This window comes from Xiphophorus maculatus, chromosome 14 (assembly GCF_002775205.1).
Source record: "Xiphophorus maculatus strain JP 163 A chromosome 14, X_maculatus-5.0-male, whole genome shotgun sequence".
Lineage (NCBI taxonomy): Eukaryota > Metazoa > Chordata > Actinopteri > Cyprinodontiformes > Poeciliidae > Xiphophorus > Xiphophorus maculatus.
Window position 1 is genome coordinate 21,698,023 of NC_036456.1, and position 13,282 is coordinate 21,711,304.

A 13,282-nucleotide genomic window follows, 5' to 3' on the forward strand; every position below is an offset into this window, starting at 1 on the left:
AAGTGATGTCATCCTCTCCTCTTCCTCCTTCATCACCTGAAATAAATCCAAAGTTACCAGGACGTTTTTCAGGAAGATCTGAAAAGTTTCACTGAATGAAATCAAGAGATTTAACCAAGAGGTTTGTCTCACCTTTAGGTTTGTTATGAAGTCGTTTCACCAGTAAAACCACAACAACCAGCAACACCAGGATAACCAAACCACTAACAGATCCAACAATGGGAAGTCTGGAGGAAGAACCTGGACCAGGTGTGACTGTAGAGTCAGAGATGTTGGTGAGTTTCTCTAGAAAGAAGAAGCTGCTAAATAACCGTCTGCTGTAAACATCAAGACTCAGAGCTGAAGGAGAAGCTGCTCACCTGAGGAAGAGGAGGAGGAGGAAGGTGGAGAGGAGGAGGAGGAAGGTGGAGAGGTGGTTGGAGGTTTCTCTAGAATAAAGAGGTTTGATTAAATATATCACCAGATTGTGGATTCTCAGACATTATCAATGAGATTTACTGTTAGAGGATGACCTCTGACCTTTGACAGAGATCCTGCTGGATGGAGACTCTCCATGACCTTTGACATTACATTTATAGAGGCCTTCATCAGATTTCTTCACTGAGTTGAGAATCTTGTTGCCAGTAGTTTCATCACCAATGAAGGAGCCATCTTTATAGAAAGCAGCTGGGAGGTTGTGGGTTTGATTCTTTGCTCTGCAGCTCAGAGTGACGTCATCTCCCTCCATCACAGGGAGGACAGGACTCTGCAGGATCACTGATCCACCTCAACACAGAGACAAACTACAGCATTTCATCCATTTCCACACAGCTTCAGCAACACTAACTCCACAGTCTGATCTTACCAGAGACAGAGAGCTGGATGCTGCTGCTGCTGCTGGAGGATCCAGACATGGACTCACACCAGTACAGACCAGTATCTGATGGATACAGGTAACTGATGGTGCAGGTAGAAACAGCTAAGTTACCAAATCCATCTCCACATCGGTTCCTGATCTCTCTGCTTGTGTTTCTCCTCACAGTCCATCCATCAGATCTGTTTTCATCCTCACAGGTCAGAATCACAGGTTCATATAGAAAGAACTGAGATCTGCTGGGACTCACAGTCAGACGAACCGGGAGGACTGGAAAGATACAATTATTATGATTTCACTTCTTAATAATAATAAATAACATTATATTCAGTAATTATCCAAATGAACTTTTTTCCACTATTTATAAATTCAGATGTAACCTTTAATCCAAACTACATCTCTGAATATTAAAAATCATTTTAATGTAACATAAATTTCCCAACCTGGATCTGTTGAGCAGCTCAGCAAGAAGATCAGAACTAGAGAGAAATAAAAAGATGTTTATTAGAAATTAAAGCTCTGAAACTGTGTAATTCAGACTATTTTTATTTTGAAAAGCTTTACTTTAGTATTGACCTGCTTTTATTTCTAACATTATAACTGATTGTTTTGTTCAGTTGTTTATTGAAACAGCTGATTCACTAAATTCATCTCCTGGCCCTTTATTAGACACCAGATCCATTTTATACACAGAAACATAAAGTCCACAGTAATTCTATTATCAGATGATCATTTAGTCAAATGTTTCCAGTGTCAGTCAGACAGAGAGAAATGCTGATCCAGCAGAAAGAGACTAAAACTGCTCTACTTACAGATCAGACAGTGAGATGTGCCTTCCATTGTTCTTCTCAGTGATCTGACCTGACGATGTTTCACTGAAGCTGAGAAGCTGAAGCTGAGCCCGCCTTCTTCCTGCTGCTAGTCCGTCTGCTGCTCTATGGAGACACTGAGAGAGGAGGGGCTGCAGGTTACTGACACTTTCATCACTCATGGTTCCTTCACAAACTTCACTTTTCTTCCACTCTAATAGACCAAAGCAGTGTTTCTGCTGCTCAGGCCTCCTGACCAGCATGTTGGACATTTAGTGTCTCTGTCCACAACAGCTGGTTCTAATGACTGCAGAAGCTCCTCTGCAGCAGAATCAGGCAGTAGCCTGATCATCAGCCACTGATTCAGTTCAGCTCTGTGACAGAAGGGGAACATAAAACCTGCAGGACAAAAGGACCTGAGGACCCAAATGACAGAAACACTGAATGAATCTGGACTAAAGGAACATGGAGGAGCTTCAGCTGACAAACTGAGGAAGACTATGGAGAAGGTGATGGAGGTGATGAAGAAGAAAATGCTGAAGGCTGCTGATGCAGTAGAGATTAGGGAAGAGACGCAGACAGGCGCCCCCTAGTGGTAGCAACTGGAAGAAGATTATAATTGAAAATCATTTTATAATAATTATTATGATGATATTAAACCTTCTGGGCTGGTTCCACTCAGGACCACAGAACCCACAGCAAGCTTACTGGTTTCTCATTGGTTTGTTTTTGACTTTTTCTCAAATAAGTTTCTAAAAAACACAATTTCTCATCTTGGACTCGCTGATAACTGAAATATGTACATTGTAAATGTTTTTATTATAGTTGATAATGTTGCTTCTCATGTCTCCTTTATTTCCTTTTTCCTGTAATTGATAGAGATGCAAATATATTATTATGGTAAAGACATAAATCATAACTCTAACCCTGCTCTCCTCAACGCTGGAGCTTCACTCAGGGACCGTCAACAAATGTCCGACCCAAACTCTGCTGACAAACTAATGTTAATAAAACCTTTGTGACCAACTGACACTAAAAGTGCTAATTCATGCTGTTACATGAGACACACTGTCCTCTATGAAACTTGAGTCATATTCAATATTTTAAAAAATTTTAATATTAATAATGTTTTCTTCAATAGCATCCAAGTCTTTTGCCCCATTGACTCAAAACCACAGTGAAATTATAATACTAGTCTGAATAGATGCTGTACACTTATTTTTATTACATTTTAAACCTTTTTATACCTTTTAGAAACATTTTTTTGTCAAAATTTAGTATTTTTCTTCAACAGCTTCTGGGCCATGTAACATATTGACTCAAAATGATTATGAAATTATTCTGCTAGTCTGTATAGATGAGATGCATTGATTACTATTTGATTTGAGTCCTTTTTATATATATTTTTAGGTATTTTTTATATTTTAAAAATATGTTTTCCCTTCAATAACTTCCAAGTTATGTAACTTATTGACTGTGAAATTATTCTACTAGACTGGAGAGATGAGACGCTCATTTTAATCCATTTTAATCTGACCAGGACCAGAACCAAACATGGCTGACCAACAGCAGCACTGGACTTCACAAGATGGAGGAGAGGAAAACATTGTTCTACTGTAACAAATACAAAATGTACCCTCCTCCTCCTCACCATGGAGTCTGAACAACATGGAGGCTCTGAGAGTCATTATTAGCCTGAGGGCAGCCAGACTAGTTTATTTTACTACATTATTATATTTAGAGAAATATTATTGCTGAGGGGAACAAACAGGCCTTCTGACATACAGATTAAAAATAAAAATAAAAATGAAAAATTTTTGAAAAAAAAAATTAAAAAGGGCAGGGGCCCAGGGTCAGATTACCAGGGTCCTGCTCTCGGCCTCCCAGGGTCTCACATTGCACCAGCCCTATTGGCTCATCCCACATGGGAGCCCACATCTCCACTTTGGGCTGAGCCTGGCCAGATGCCAAGATGCCCAACCTCCAGGCCCGGCTCCAGAGTGACCTGGTGACCTGCATCCATTGATTGTCCTCTTCATAAAGAGTCTCTGGGCTGCTCTTCGTCTGGTTCTTGACAAAGAACCAGATATATATTAAAATAAAATACTATTTTATTTATATTATAAATAAAAGCAGGTCAATACAACAGTAACAGAGTAACACAGTTTCAGAGCACTTTATACTCGTTATGGTTTTTAGAAACTTATTTGAGAAAAAGTCAAAAACAAACCAATGAGAAACCAGTAAGCTTGCTGTGGGTTCTGTGGTCCTGAGTGGAACCAGCCCAGAAGGTTTATTATCATCATAATAATTATTATAAAATGATTTTCAATTATAATCTTCTTCCAGTTGCTACCACTAGGGGGCGCCTGTCTGCGTCTCTTCCCTAATCTCTACTGCATCAGCAGCCTTCAGCATTTTCTTCTTCATCACCTCCATCACCTTCTCCATAGTCTTCCTCAGTTTGTCAGCTGAAGCTCCTCCATGTTCCTTTAGTCCAGATTCATTCAGTGTTTCTGTCATTTGGGTCCTCAGGTCCTTTTGTCCTGCAGGTTTTATGTTCCCCTTCTGTCACAGAGCTGAACTGAATCAGTGGCTGATGATCAGGCTACTGCCTGATTCTGCTGCAGAGGAGCTTCTGCAGTCATTAGAACCAGCTGTTGTGGACAGAGACACTAAATGTCCAACATGCTGGTCAGGAGGCCTGAGCAGCAGAAACACTGCTTTGGTCTATTAGAGTGGAAGAAAAGTGAAGTTTGTGAAGGAACCATGAGTGATGAAAGTGTCAGTAACCTGCAGCCCCTCCTCTCTCAGTGTCTCCATAGAGCAGCAGACGGACTAGCAGCAGGAAGAAGGCGGGCTCAGCTTCAGCTTCTCAGCTTCAGTGAAACATCGTCAGGTCAGATCACTGAGAAGAACAATGGAAGGCACATCTCACTGTCTGATCTGTAAGTAGAGCAGTTTTAGTCTCTTTCTGCTGGATCAGCATTTCTCTCTGTCTGACTGACACTGGAAACATTTGACTAAATGATCATCTGATAATAGAATTACTGTGGACTTTATGTTTCTGTGTATAAAATGGATCTGGTGTCTAATAAAGGGCCAGGAGATGAATTTAGTGAATCAGCTGTTTCAATAAACAACTGAACAAAACAATCAGTTATAATGTTAGAAATAAAAGCAGGTCAATACTAAAGTAAAGCTTTTCAAAATAAAAATAGTCTGAATTACACAGTTTCAGAGCTTTAATTTCTAATAAACATCTTTTTATTTCTCTCTAGTTCTGATCTTCTTGCTGAGCTGCTCAACAGATCCAGGTTGGGAAATTTATGTTACATTAAAATGATTTTTAATATTCAGAGATGTAGTTTGGATTAAAGGTTACATCTGAATTTAAAAATAGTGGAAAAAAGTTCATTTGGATAATTACTGAATATAATGTTATTTATTATTATTAAGAAGTGAAATCATAATAATTGTATCTTTCCAGTCCTCCCAGTTCGTCTGACTGTGAGTCCCAGCAGATCTCAGTTCTTTCTATATGAACCTGTGATTCTGACCTGTGAGGATGAAAACAGATCTGATGGATGGACTGTGAGGAGAAACACAAGCAGAGAGATCAGGAACCGATGTGGAGATGGATTTGGTAACTTAGCTGGTTCTACCTGCAGCATCAGTTACCTGTATCCATCAGATACTGGTCTGTACTGGTGTGAGTCCATGTCTGGATCCTCCAGCAGCAGCAGCAGCATCCAGCTCTCTGTCTCTGGTAAGATCAGACTGTGGAGTTAGTGTTGCTGAAGCTGTGTGGAAATGGATGAAATGCTGTAGTTTGTCTCTGTGTTGAGGTGGATCAGTGATCCTGCAGAGTCCTGTCCTCCCTGTGATGGAGGGAGATGACGTCACTCTGAGCTGCAGAGCAAAGAATCAAACCCACAACCTCCCAGCTGCTTTCTATAAAGATGGCTCCTTCATTGGTGATGAAACTACTGGCAACAAGATTCTCAACTCAGTGAAGAAATCTGATGAAGGCCTCTATAAATGTAATGTCAAAGGTCATGGAGAGTCTCCATCCAGCAGGATCTCTGTCAAAGGTCAGAGGTCATCCTCTAACAGTGAATCTCATTGATAATGTCTGAGAATCCACAATCTGGTGATATATTTAATCAAACCTCTTTATTCTAGAGAAACCTCCAACCACCTCTCCACCTTCCTCCTCCTCCTCTTCCTCAGGTGAGCAGCTTCTCCTTCAGCTCTGAGTCTTGATGTTTACAGCAGACGGTTATTTAGCAGCTTCTTCTTTCTAGAGAAACTCAGCAACATCTCTGACTCTACAGTCACACCTGGTCCAGGTTCTTCCTCCGTCTCTCTCCCAGTGTTGCTTCCCAGTGCATCTCTTTGTGTTTTGGTTTTCCTGTTTTTACTGGTTCAACTGGTCGTATATTTGTACAGCAAACCTAAGGTGAGACAAACCTCTTGGTTAAATCTCTTGATTTCATTCAGTGAAACTTTTCAGATCTTCCTGAAAAACTTCCTGGTACCTTTGGATTTATTTCAGGTGATGAAGGAGGAAGAGGAGAGGATGACATCACTTCCAGAAACATCAGGATGTTCCAGAGGAAACAGAAGAAAAGCAAACCAGGAACAGGAAATGGTGATTATGTTCATGTGTTTTTGTTTCTGTTAGATTTTCAGATTGATCAGAAAATGTTTCCTAATGAGGATTTCCTGGCCTCCATCTTAGATTCTGTTCATGTTATTTTTTAGAGTCTGAAGAAACAAGTAATAATGAATTCAAAACTCAAATGGGGATTATTTTACAGATGTTCATGCATTTAATATATCTGTCTACATAAACAGCATCAGGTTTTATCTCCTCTCAGCAGCTAATAACCAAATAATGAATAAAAATGTTTTATGTCGACATGTTTAAACTGAGCAGAGAAACTGATCAGCTTCTCGTCTCTATCAGCCTGAATCTCATTTCATCACAGGAACAGAAACTATCAGTTTCTAAAATTAGGATCAGAATAAATAAGCAGAGAAACGATCAGAAACCAGCCGACATCAGCAGGAAGCTGAACTTCTGACAGGAAACCAGAAATCAAACAGAAAAAGTTGAGTTTAAAGTTTCCTGCCATGATGGACAGATTTAACAGATTCATCTGGAAACAATTAGATTCATGTTAAACAGAAACAAGACAACCAGGCAATGCTGGAGATGACAACTACAATGAGGAAGTCATTCATAAAACATAATGTGTTTTATATTATTACTGCCTTTTATTCAGTCAGTGTCTCATTTTTCAGAGCTGCTTTAATTCTTGCTTCATTTTTCTGCTGTAAACTTTTCAACTTTTCAGTTTCTTGTTTTTGGGTCTGAAGTTTTGATTGAACAAGTTTTATAACAAATCTAATAAAGTAGAAATGAAGTTGACTTCACAGAAACACGTCATGCTGCAGAGTGACGATGCAAACCACCGACCACTTCTGCTTCTGTTCTCAGAGCAGAGCTTCTGGGACTTTGACTGGACCGTTTGGGTCTGAAAAAACTCCAAATAAGGAGAGAAAAACGGCTGGTGATAAAAATAATTGATGTTCATGTGGTGGGCGGGTTGCAGGCGGCCTGTGAAGGCGGCCAGTGTTTACTGGTTACTGGTGGAAATGTGTTGCAGACCGCCATGTTTTCTGCTTTCACAGCCTTTTCCTTCAGGGCGGTTCTAACCTGTTCAGAACCTTCAGCGCCCCCTGGTGCTGAACAGAGGTAGTGTGGTTGCTGTTAGAGAGTCCAAAGTGTAAAGAAATATATATTTAATCTCTGTGATGTTGGAAATAATCAGTTATTGGCCCAAGTTTTCACACCGGTGCATTCCTGTTTAATAGGATCTAAAACTGCAGCTAAGAAGCAGCATAGATAGATAGATAGATAGATAGATAGATAGATAGATAGATAGATAGATAGATAGATAGATAGATAGATAGATAGATAGATAGATAGATAGATAGATAGATAGATAGATAGATAGATAGATAGATAGATAGATAGATAGATAGATAGATAGATAGATCTTTATTGTCATTGTCACAAGAACAACGAAATTTAAAAGGTGCCATCAGTCAGTGCATAAGCTTAAAAACAAAAAATAACTGTCTCACAATTAACACACAATGTAAGAATTAACAAATAACTGGAAAAAAAAAACAACAAACAAATAAACAAGAACAGCCACATTCTCACATCCATCATTCATGATGATTAATGGTTGTTTTTGATTGCGTTTAGTTTTGTTATTGCTGTCGGGTAGAAACTGTCTCTGAGACGGTTGGTTCTGGTTCTGGTTGCTCTGTATCTTCTGCCTGAAGGCAGCAGTGTGAACAGAGAAGGTCCGGGGTGAGAAGTGTCCTTTGTGATGTGTTGTGCTTTTCTTAGACAGCGGTCGCTGTGCAGGTCCTCCAGTGAGGGGAGAGGGCAGCCAATGATTTTTTGGGCTGTATTCACAACCCTTTGGAGAGCTTTCCTTTGAGCCGCAGTGCTGCTGTTATACCAGACGCAGATACAGTAGGTCAGTATGCTCTCTATGGAGCACTTGTAGAAGGACACCAGCAGCTTCTCCTTGATGCTGTTCCTCCTGAGAACCCTCAGGAAGTTCAGTCTTTGCTGGGCCTTTTTTATCAGCTCCAAGGTGTTCATGTTCCATGTGAGGCCCTGCTCAATGTGGACCCCCAGGAAACGGAAATCAGCTACCCTCTCCACACATTTTCCCCCAATGGTTAGTGGCGTAATGTCCGTTTTATTCCTCCTGTAATCTATTATGAGTTCTTTTGTCTTTGAGTTGTTGAGGAGCAGATTGTTCTCCCTGCACCACTGCAACAGCTGCTCCACCTCCCCCCTGTAGGCGGACTCGTCGCCTCCTGAGATGAGCCCCACCACTGTGGTGTCATCAGCAAACTTGATGATGGTGTTGCTGTGGTGGGCAGAGGTGCAGTCGTATGTGTACAGACAATAGAGCAGGGGGCTCAGCACACAGCCCTGTGGAGAGCCAGTACTAAGGCTGAGGGCAGTGGATGTATGTTTTCCCACCCTAACTCTCTGCTGTCGGTTGGTCAGGAAGCTCAGAATCCACATGCAGGTGGAGTGAGGGAGGCCCAGGTCCCCCAGTTTGTCCACCAGTCTGTGAGGGAGGATGGTATTAAAAGCAGAGCTGTAGTCTACAAAGAGCATCCGCACATAGCTCCCCTGCTGCTCCAGATGTGACAGAGCAGCATGGAGGGCTGTGATCACAGCGTCCTCTGTGGATCTGTTGGCTCTGTAGGCGAACTGGTGGTGGTCAAAGCCAGGAGGGAGAAGTGCTGTGATGTGACCCCGGACCAGTTTTTCAAAACACTTCGTCACCACAGGGGTTAGTGCCACTGGCCGGTAGTCGTTGAGGCAGGAGATGTGAGGTTTCTTGGGTATGGGGACTATGGTGGAAGATTTCAGGCAGGATGGGACTGTAGACAGGGCTAGGGACTGGTTGAAGATCCTGGTGAAGACTCCAGCCAGCTGATCGGCGCAGTCTTTCAGGACACGTCCAGGGACGCCATCAGGTCCAGCAGCCTTCCTTGGGTTGACAGCCCGCAGTGTGCGCCTCACCTCGTGCTCCTCTACAACGAGGGGTGTGGTGTTGTGGGTCGCTTGGTGTAGTGTGGCTGCCTCTGTTGGCTTCACCTCAAAGCGGGCAAAGAAGAGGTTCAGCTCCTCTGCCAGCGTGGCGTCGCCTTCCACAGCTGTGAGGTTGGTCCTGTAGTTGGTGAGATGCTGGATTCCCTGCCACACCTGCCTGCTGTTGTTGCTGTCAAGGTAGCCCTCTATCCTCCTCCTGTAGTCGGACTTAGCCATTCTGATGCCGCTCTTCAAGTTAGCTCAGGCTGTACTGTAGACGGTCCTGTCCCCAGACCTGAAGGCGGCATTCCTGGTCTTTAGCAGTCGCTGGACCTCCTGAGTCATCCAGGGCTTCTGGTTTGGGAAGACCCGGATGCGTTTATCCACAGCTACATTGTCAATACCGTTCTTGATATAGCACAGTACACTCTCCGTAAAAACCTCCAGGTCCTGATGTTCAAAAACATCCCAGTTTGTCGAAACAGTCCTGCAGCTGCTGTGTCGCATCCTGGGGCCAGGATTTGATGGTTTTGGTGATGGTTGGAGCAGTTCTCCTGAGGGGGGCATAAGCAGGAATTAAATGCAGCGACAGGTGATCCGACTGACCCAGGTGAGGAAGTGGTCTAGCCCTGTAGCCTAGCTTGATGTTGGAGTAGACTTTGTCCAGAGTGTTAGCCTCTCTTATAGCACACTTTACATGCTGGTGGAACTTGGGGAGCGCCGTCTTCAAGTCTGCATGGTTGAAGTGCCTCGCTATGATGTGCACAGCATCTGGATAGATGCTAATGCTGCCATGCAAAAGCTGTTTTAGCATTAGCATCCGGTGGGATGTAAACAGCGGTTACCATGACTACGGTGAACTCTCTGGGGAGGTATATTGGTCTGCATCTAACAGTCACAAACTCCAGGTCTGGGCAGCAATGGCTGATGACAGTCGCTGTGTTAGTAACCAGGTGTTGTTCAGGTACACACAGAGCCTCCTCCTCTGCTCTTACCGGAGTCTTTCATTCTGTCATGGCACTGTACTGTGTAGCCTGCTAGCTCGATGGCAGAGTCCGCTACGTCTGGATGCAGCCAGGTCTCCGTGATCAGAAGAATACAGCTGTCCTTCACTGCGCTGTGAGATGCAGCCTGTAGTCTCAGTTCATCCATCTTGTTTGCAAGGGATCTGGCGTTGGAGAGAAACAGGCTGGGGAGCGGTGGTTTGTGTGGTTGCCTCCGTAGCCTAGCTAGCAGGCTGGCTCTGCAGCCCCGCTTCTGCCTTCTCTCTCTACGCCGCCGTCGCTTCCTCCCTGCTGGGATGGTAATCCACGGCGCCCCGGGGCTCCTCGCTATGTCCCCGGAATATTGAACAAGCGTTGAAAATCAGCTGTAACATCTCGTTCGTAGCGGGAACCGATCGTCAGGAGATCGTCCCGACTGTATATTTTGTTTGTCCGACATGACGGAACACAAATCAACACGTTCACAAGCAGCCAAACATAACATAGCACCGACCGAGAGAGCAATGGGCCGCTGCAACTGCGTGCGCCGCCATCTTGGGGAAAAAAAAACAGTCTTAGTGACTGAACTGATCAGACCGATCAGAAATCAATCAGTTTTATCACTGATTCTGTTTTCTTGTCTGTTTGCTCTTTTCTAACAACCTGTGTTATAAAACCACAAATTCATTTTGGTTTTCTGTCAAAATGACTGAATATTATTATCATTTTAACATTATGATGGTAGAAAATATTATAAATGTTAAAATAATCAGACTGTTACTGTTGGATTGTTCCTTTAGAGCGCTGTTCTAGTTTGATAGAAAGGCCTTTAATAGACCGTTGCAGCGATGAGGTGATTAGAGAAACGACTGATAAAGAAACAAACATATTTTAACTAAACATATTTAGTTAAAACATATTTTAACTAAAATATGTTTGTTAAAACATATTTTAACAAACATATTTTAACTAAACATATTTTAACAAAATGCATATTAGCATGTAGCAAACTCCCTCCATTGAAGGACGACATTTACTGATCATTTCTAGGTTTGATAGAAATTAACCCTCTTAGCTTGAAGTAACGTTTATAACGTAAATAACTTTAGTTTCCTCATATAATTAAACAAATGAGCAATTTAATTCAAACATCTTTTAAACAAATATTTATTTACATCATAAAAATACCTTGTGTCTCTATGAAGTGTTTATATGTTAATGAATTTGAATCTGTTTTGTTCTTAAATCCCCTCATGGAGACTTACTAACATCTTCTGACAACCAGCCCAACTTATAATAACATTGACTAAGTTTGCTGTTGGTACACTTTACCTAAAAACCAAAAGAACATACTGACTACACAACCATGCTCCAAGAGTTGCTCCCAACATGGTGAATTGTTTTGTTAGCTTTAAAATGATCTGCAGCTTTTGCTCCTTGGTCCTAATGATGCATCTGTTCACTAATGTTCACTAACTAATACAGTTCACTTCTAGTGGCTGATAAGGTTCCAATGCTAAAGCTATAAATGATCAATGCAAAACATCCGTATGGGTTAAAAAGATCATATCAGTCAGATTAAGGAAAATATCATCAAACTCAAAGCAATAAAACATATTATCTTCTCTAACAGGTAATTTCTCCTGTTCATGGATCCTGAACTGTATGAACAGAATGATTGAAATATATTATGAAATATTGAATTTGCAGAATCCTGGTACTATGAACATTAATGAACTTCTCTTCTTCTGCAGCTCCTGGATTAACAGGAACAACTGATGTTTGTCTGTAGGAAACAATTTCCCTGCAAAAAAAAGTTGTTTTTTTTACATTGTTGTTTTTAGAGCAGGCAAACGATAGAGTACTTATTAAAATAAAAGTTGTTCATTTCCATTATATTGGTTTAAAATGTTTTATTGTACAGTGAGTCCAGGTTCAGCAGACGGCTGAAGGAATCTGACCTTCAAACTCAGAACCTGTTTTGCTCCAAGGCAAAACTTTATGGAGGTTAAATTTAGTCGGTTAAAGAAAGTCAGACTAAAACTAAAACTTCAGGAATCCCTTCAGGTCGTCAAGTTTCTCGTTTGTTCAGATCTTGTTAGTCATTTATATAATATGATTACTAATTATTGATTCTTTTGTGTCTACATGCAATCTAATCATTCAGTTCACAATTTAAGTTTTATTACCAGGATCAGTCAGATTAAGTTTAATAGCAGTGATGCTAAAGAGGCTAGCTTAGCTGCAGCTAAATGATTGAGCTTCAGTGATTGGATGTTTTCTTCTTCTGCAGCTCTGAGGCGGCGCTGCTTCACTACTGTTCTGTACGCCACCATGACAGAAGAAGAAGAAAAACTTTGATGCTGAAACTCCTGGAGACAGAAAATGTTGTTGATGTGAAACTGGATCCACTGACAACAGGAAGAAAACATCAGTTCTGTTACTCAGAGAGCTTTCTTTAATAAACTGGAAACATTAGAAAGTTGTTCATTCAGAACAATCTGATTTATGATTCTTACAATAAATTAATGCAGGAGAATAAAATCAACTCCAGAAAAATGTTCACCTGTCCATCTGAATATGTTTGAGTTTTTTCTCTGTAAGCCTCATGAATGTATTTAATGTTTCATTCTCAGTTTTCAGTCTCATGTTTTCAGAAACTGTTTTTATTTGAAATGTCTGAATGTTAAAACCTCAGCAGCTCCATTGTTTCTCTGCAGCTTCAGCCTGTTGAACCTGCAGCTCTGCAGCTTGTTGCTAACAAACATGATGATCCTGTCTGTCTGTCTGTCTGTCTGCCTGTCTGTCTGTCTGCCTGTCTGTCTGTCTGTCTGCCTGTCTGTCTGCCTGCCTGTCTGTCTGCCTGCCTGTCTGTCTGTCTGCGGTAAAAACATTAAAGAGATTACCTTTATGTTTTTAATGCTTTTATGTAGAAATGCTTAGAAATAAATCTAATAATGCGATAAACTGCAGTTAACGTTAAATTCAGTGTTTG

At 41.5% G+C, this 13,282-nt stretch overlaps 2 protein-coding genes across 2 annotated transcripts; one reads left to right on the forward strand and one right to left on the reverse strand.

Moving 5' to 3' along the window:
- Positions 1 to 305: 305 nt before the first annotated feature.
- On the reverse strand, positions 306 to 1,755 carry LOC111610918 (protein turtle-like). Its single transcript, XM_023346019.1, has 5 exons — positions 1,666 to 1,755; positions 1,297 to 1,332; positions 845 to 1,123; positions 520 to 765; positions 306 to 428 (listed from the first exon to the last, which is right to left on the reverse strand). The coding sequence occupies exons 1-5, from the start codon at positions 1,691 to 1,693 to the stop codon at positions 334 to 336; spliced, it is 684 nt and encodes a 227-aa protein (XP_023201787.1). The 5' UTR covers positions 1,694 to 1,755; the 3' UTR covers positions 306 to 333.
- A 2,766-nt stretch (positions 1,756 to 4,521) lies between these two features.
- LOC111610877 (protein turtle-like) lies at positions 4,522 to 12,858 on the forward strand. Its single transcript, XM_023345924.1, has 8 exons — positions 4,522 to 4,610; positions 4,944 to 4,979; positions 5,153 to 5,431; positions 5,511 to 5,756; positions 5,848 to 5,895; positions 5,970 to 6,124; positions 6,221 to 6,316; positions 12,581 to 12,858. The coding sequence occupies exons 1-8, from the start codon at positions 4,583 to 4,585 to the stop codon at positions 12,584 to 12,586; spliced, it is 894 nt and encodes a 297-aa protein (XP_023201692.1). The 5' UTR covers positions 4,522 to 4,582; the 3' UTR covers positions 12,587 to 12,858.
- The last annotated feature ends 424 nt before the right edge of the window (positions 12,859 to 13,282 follow it).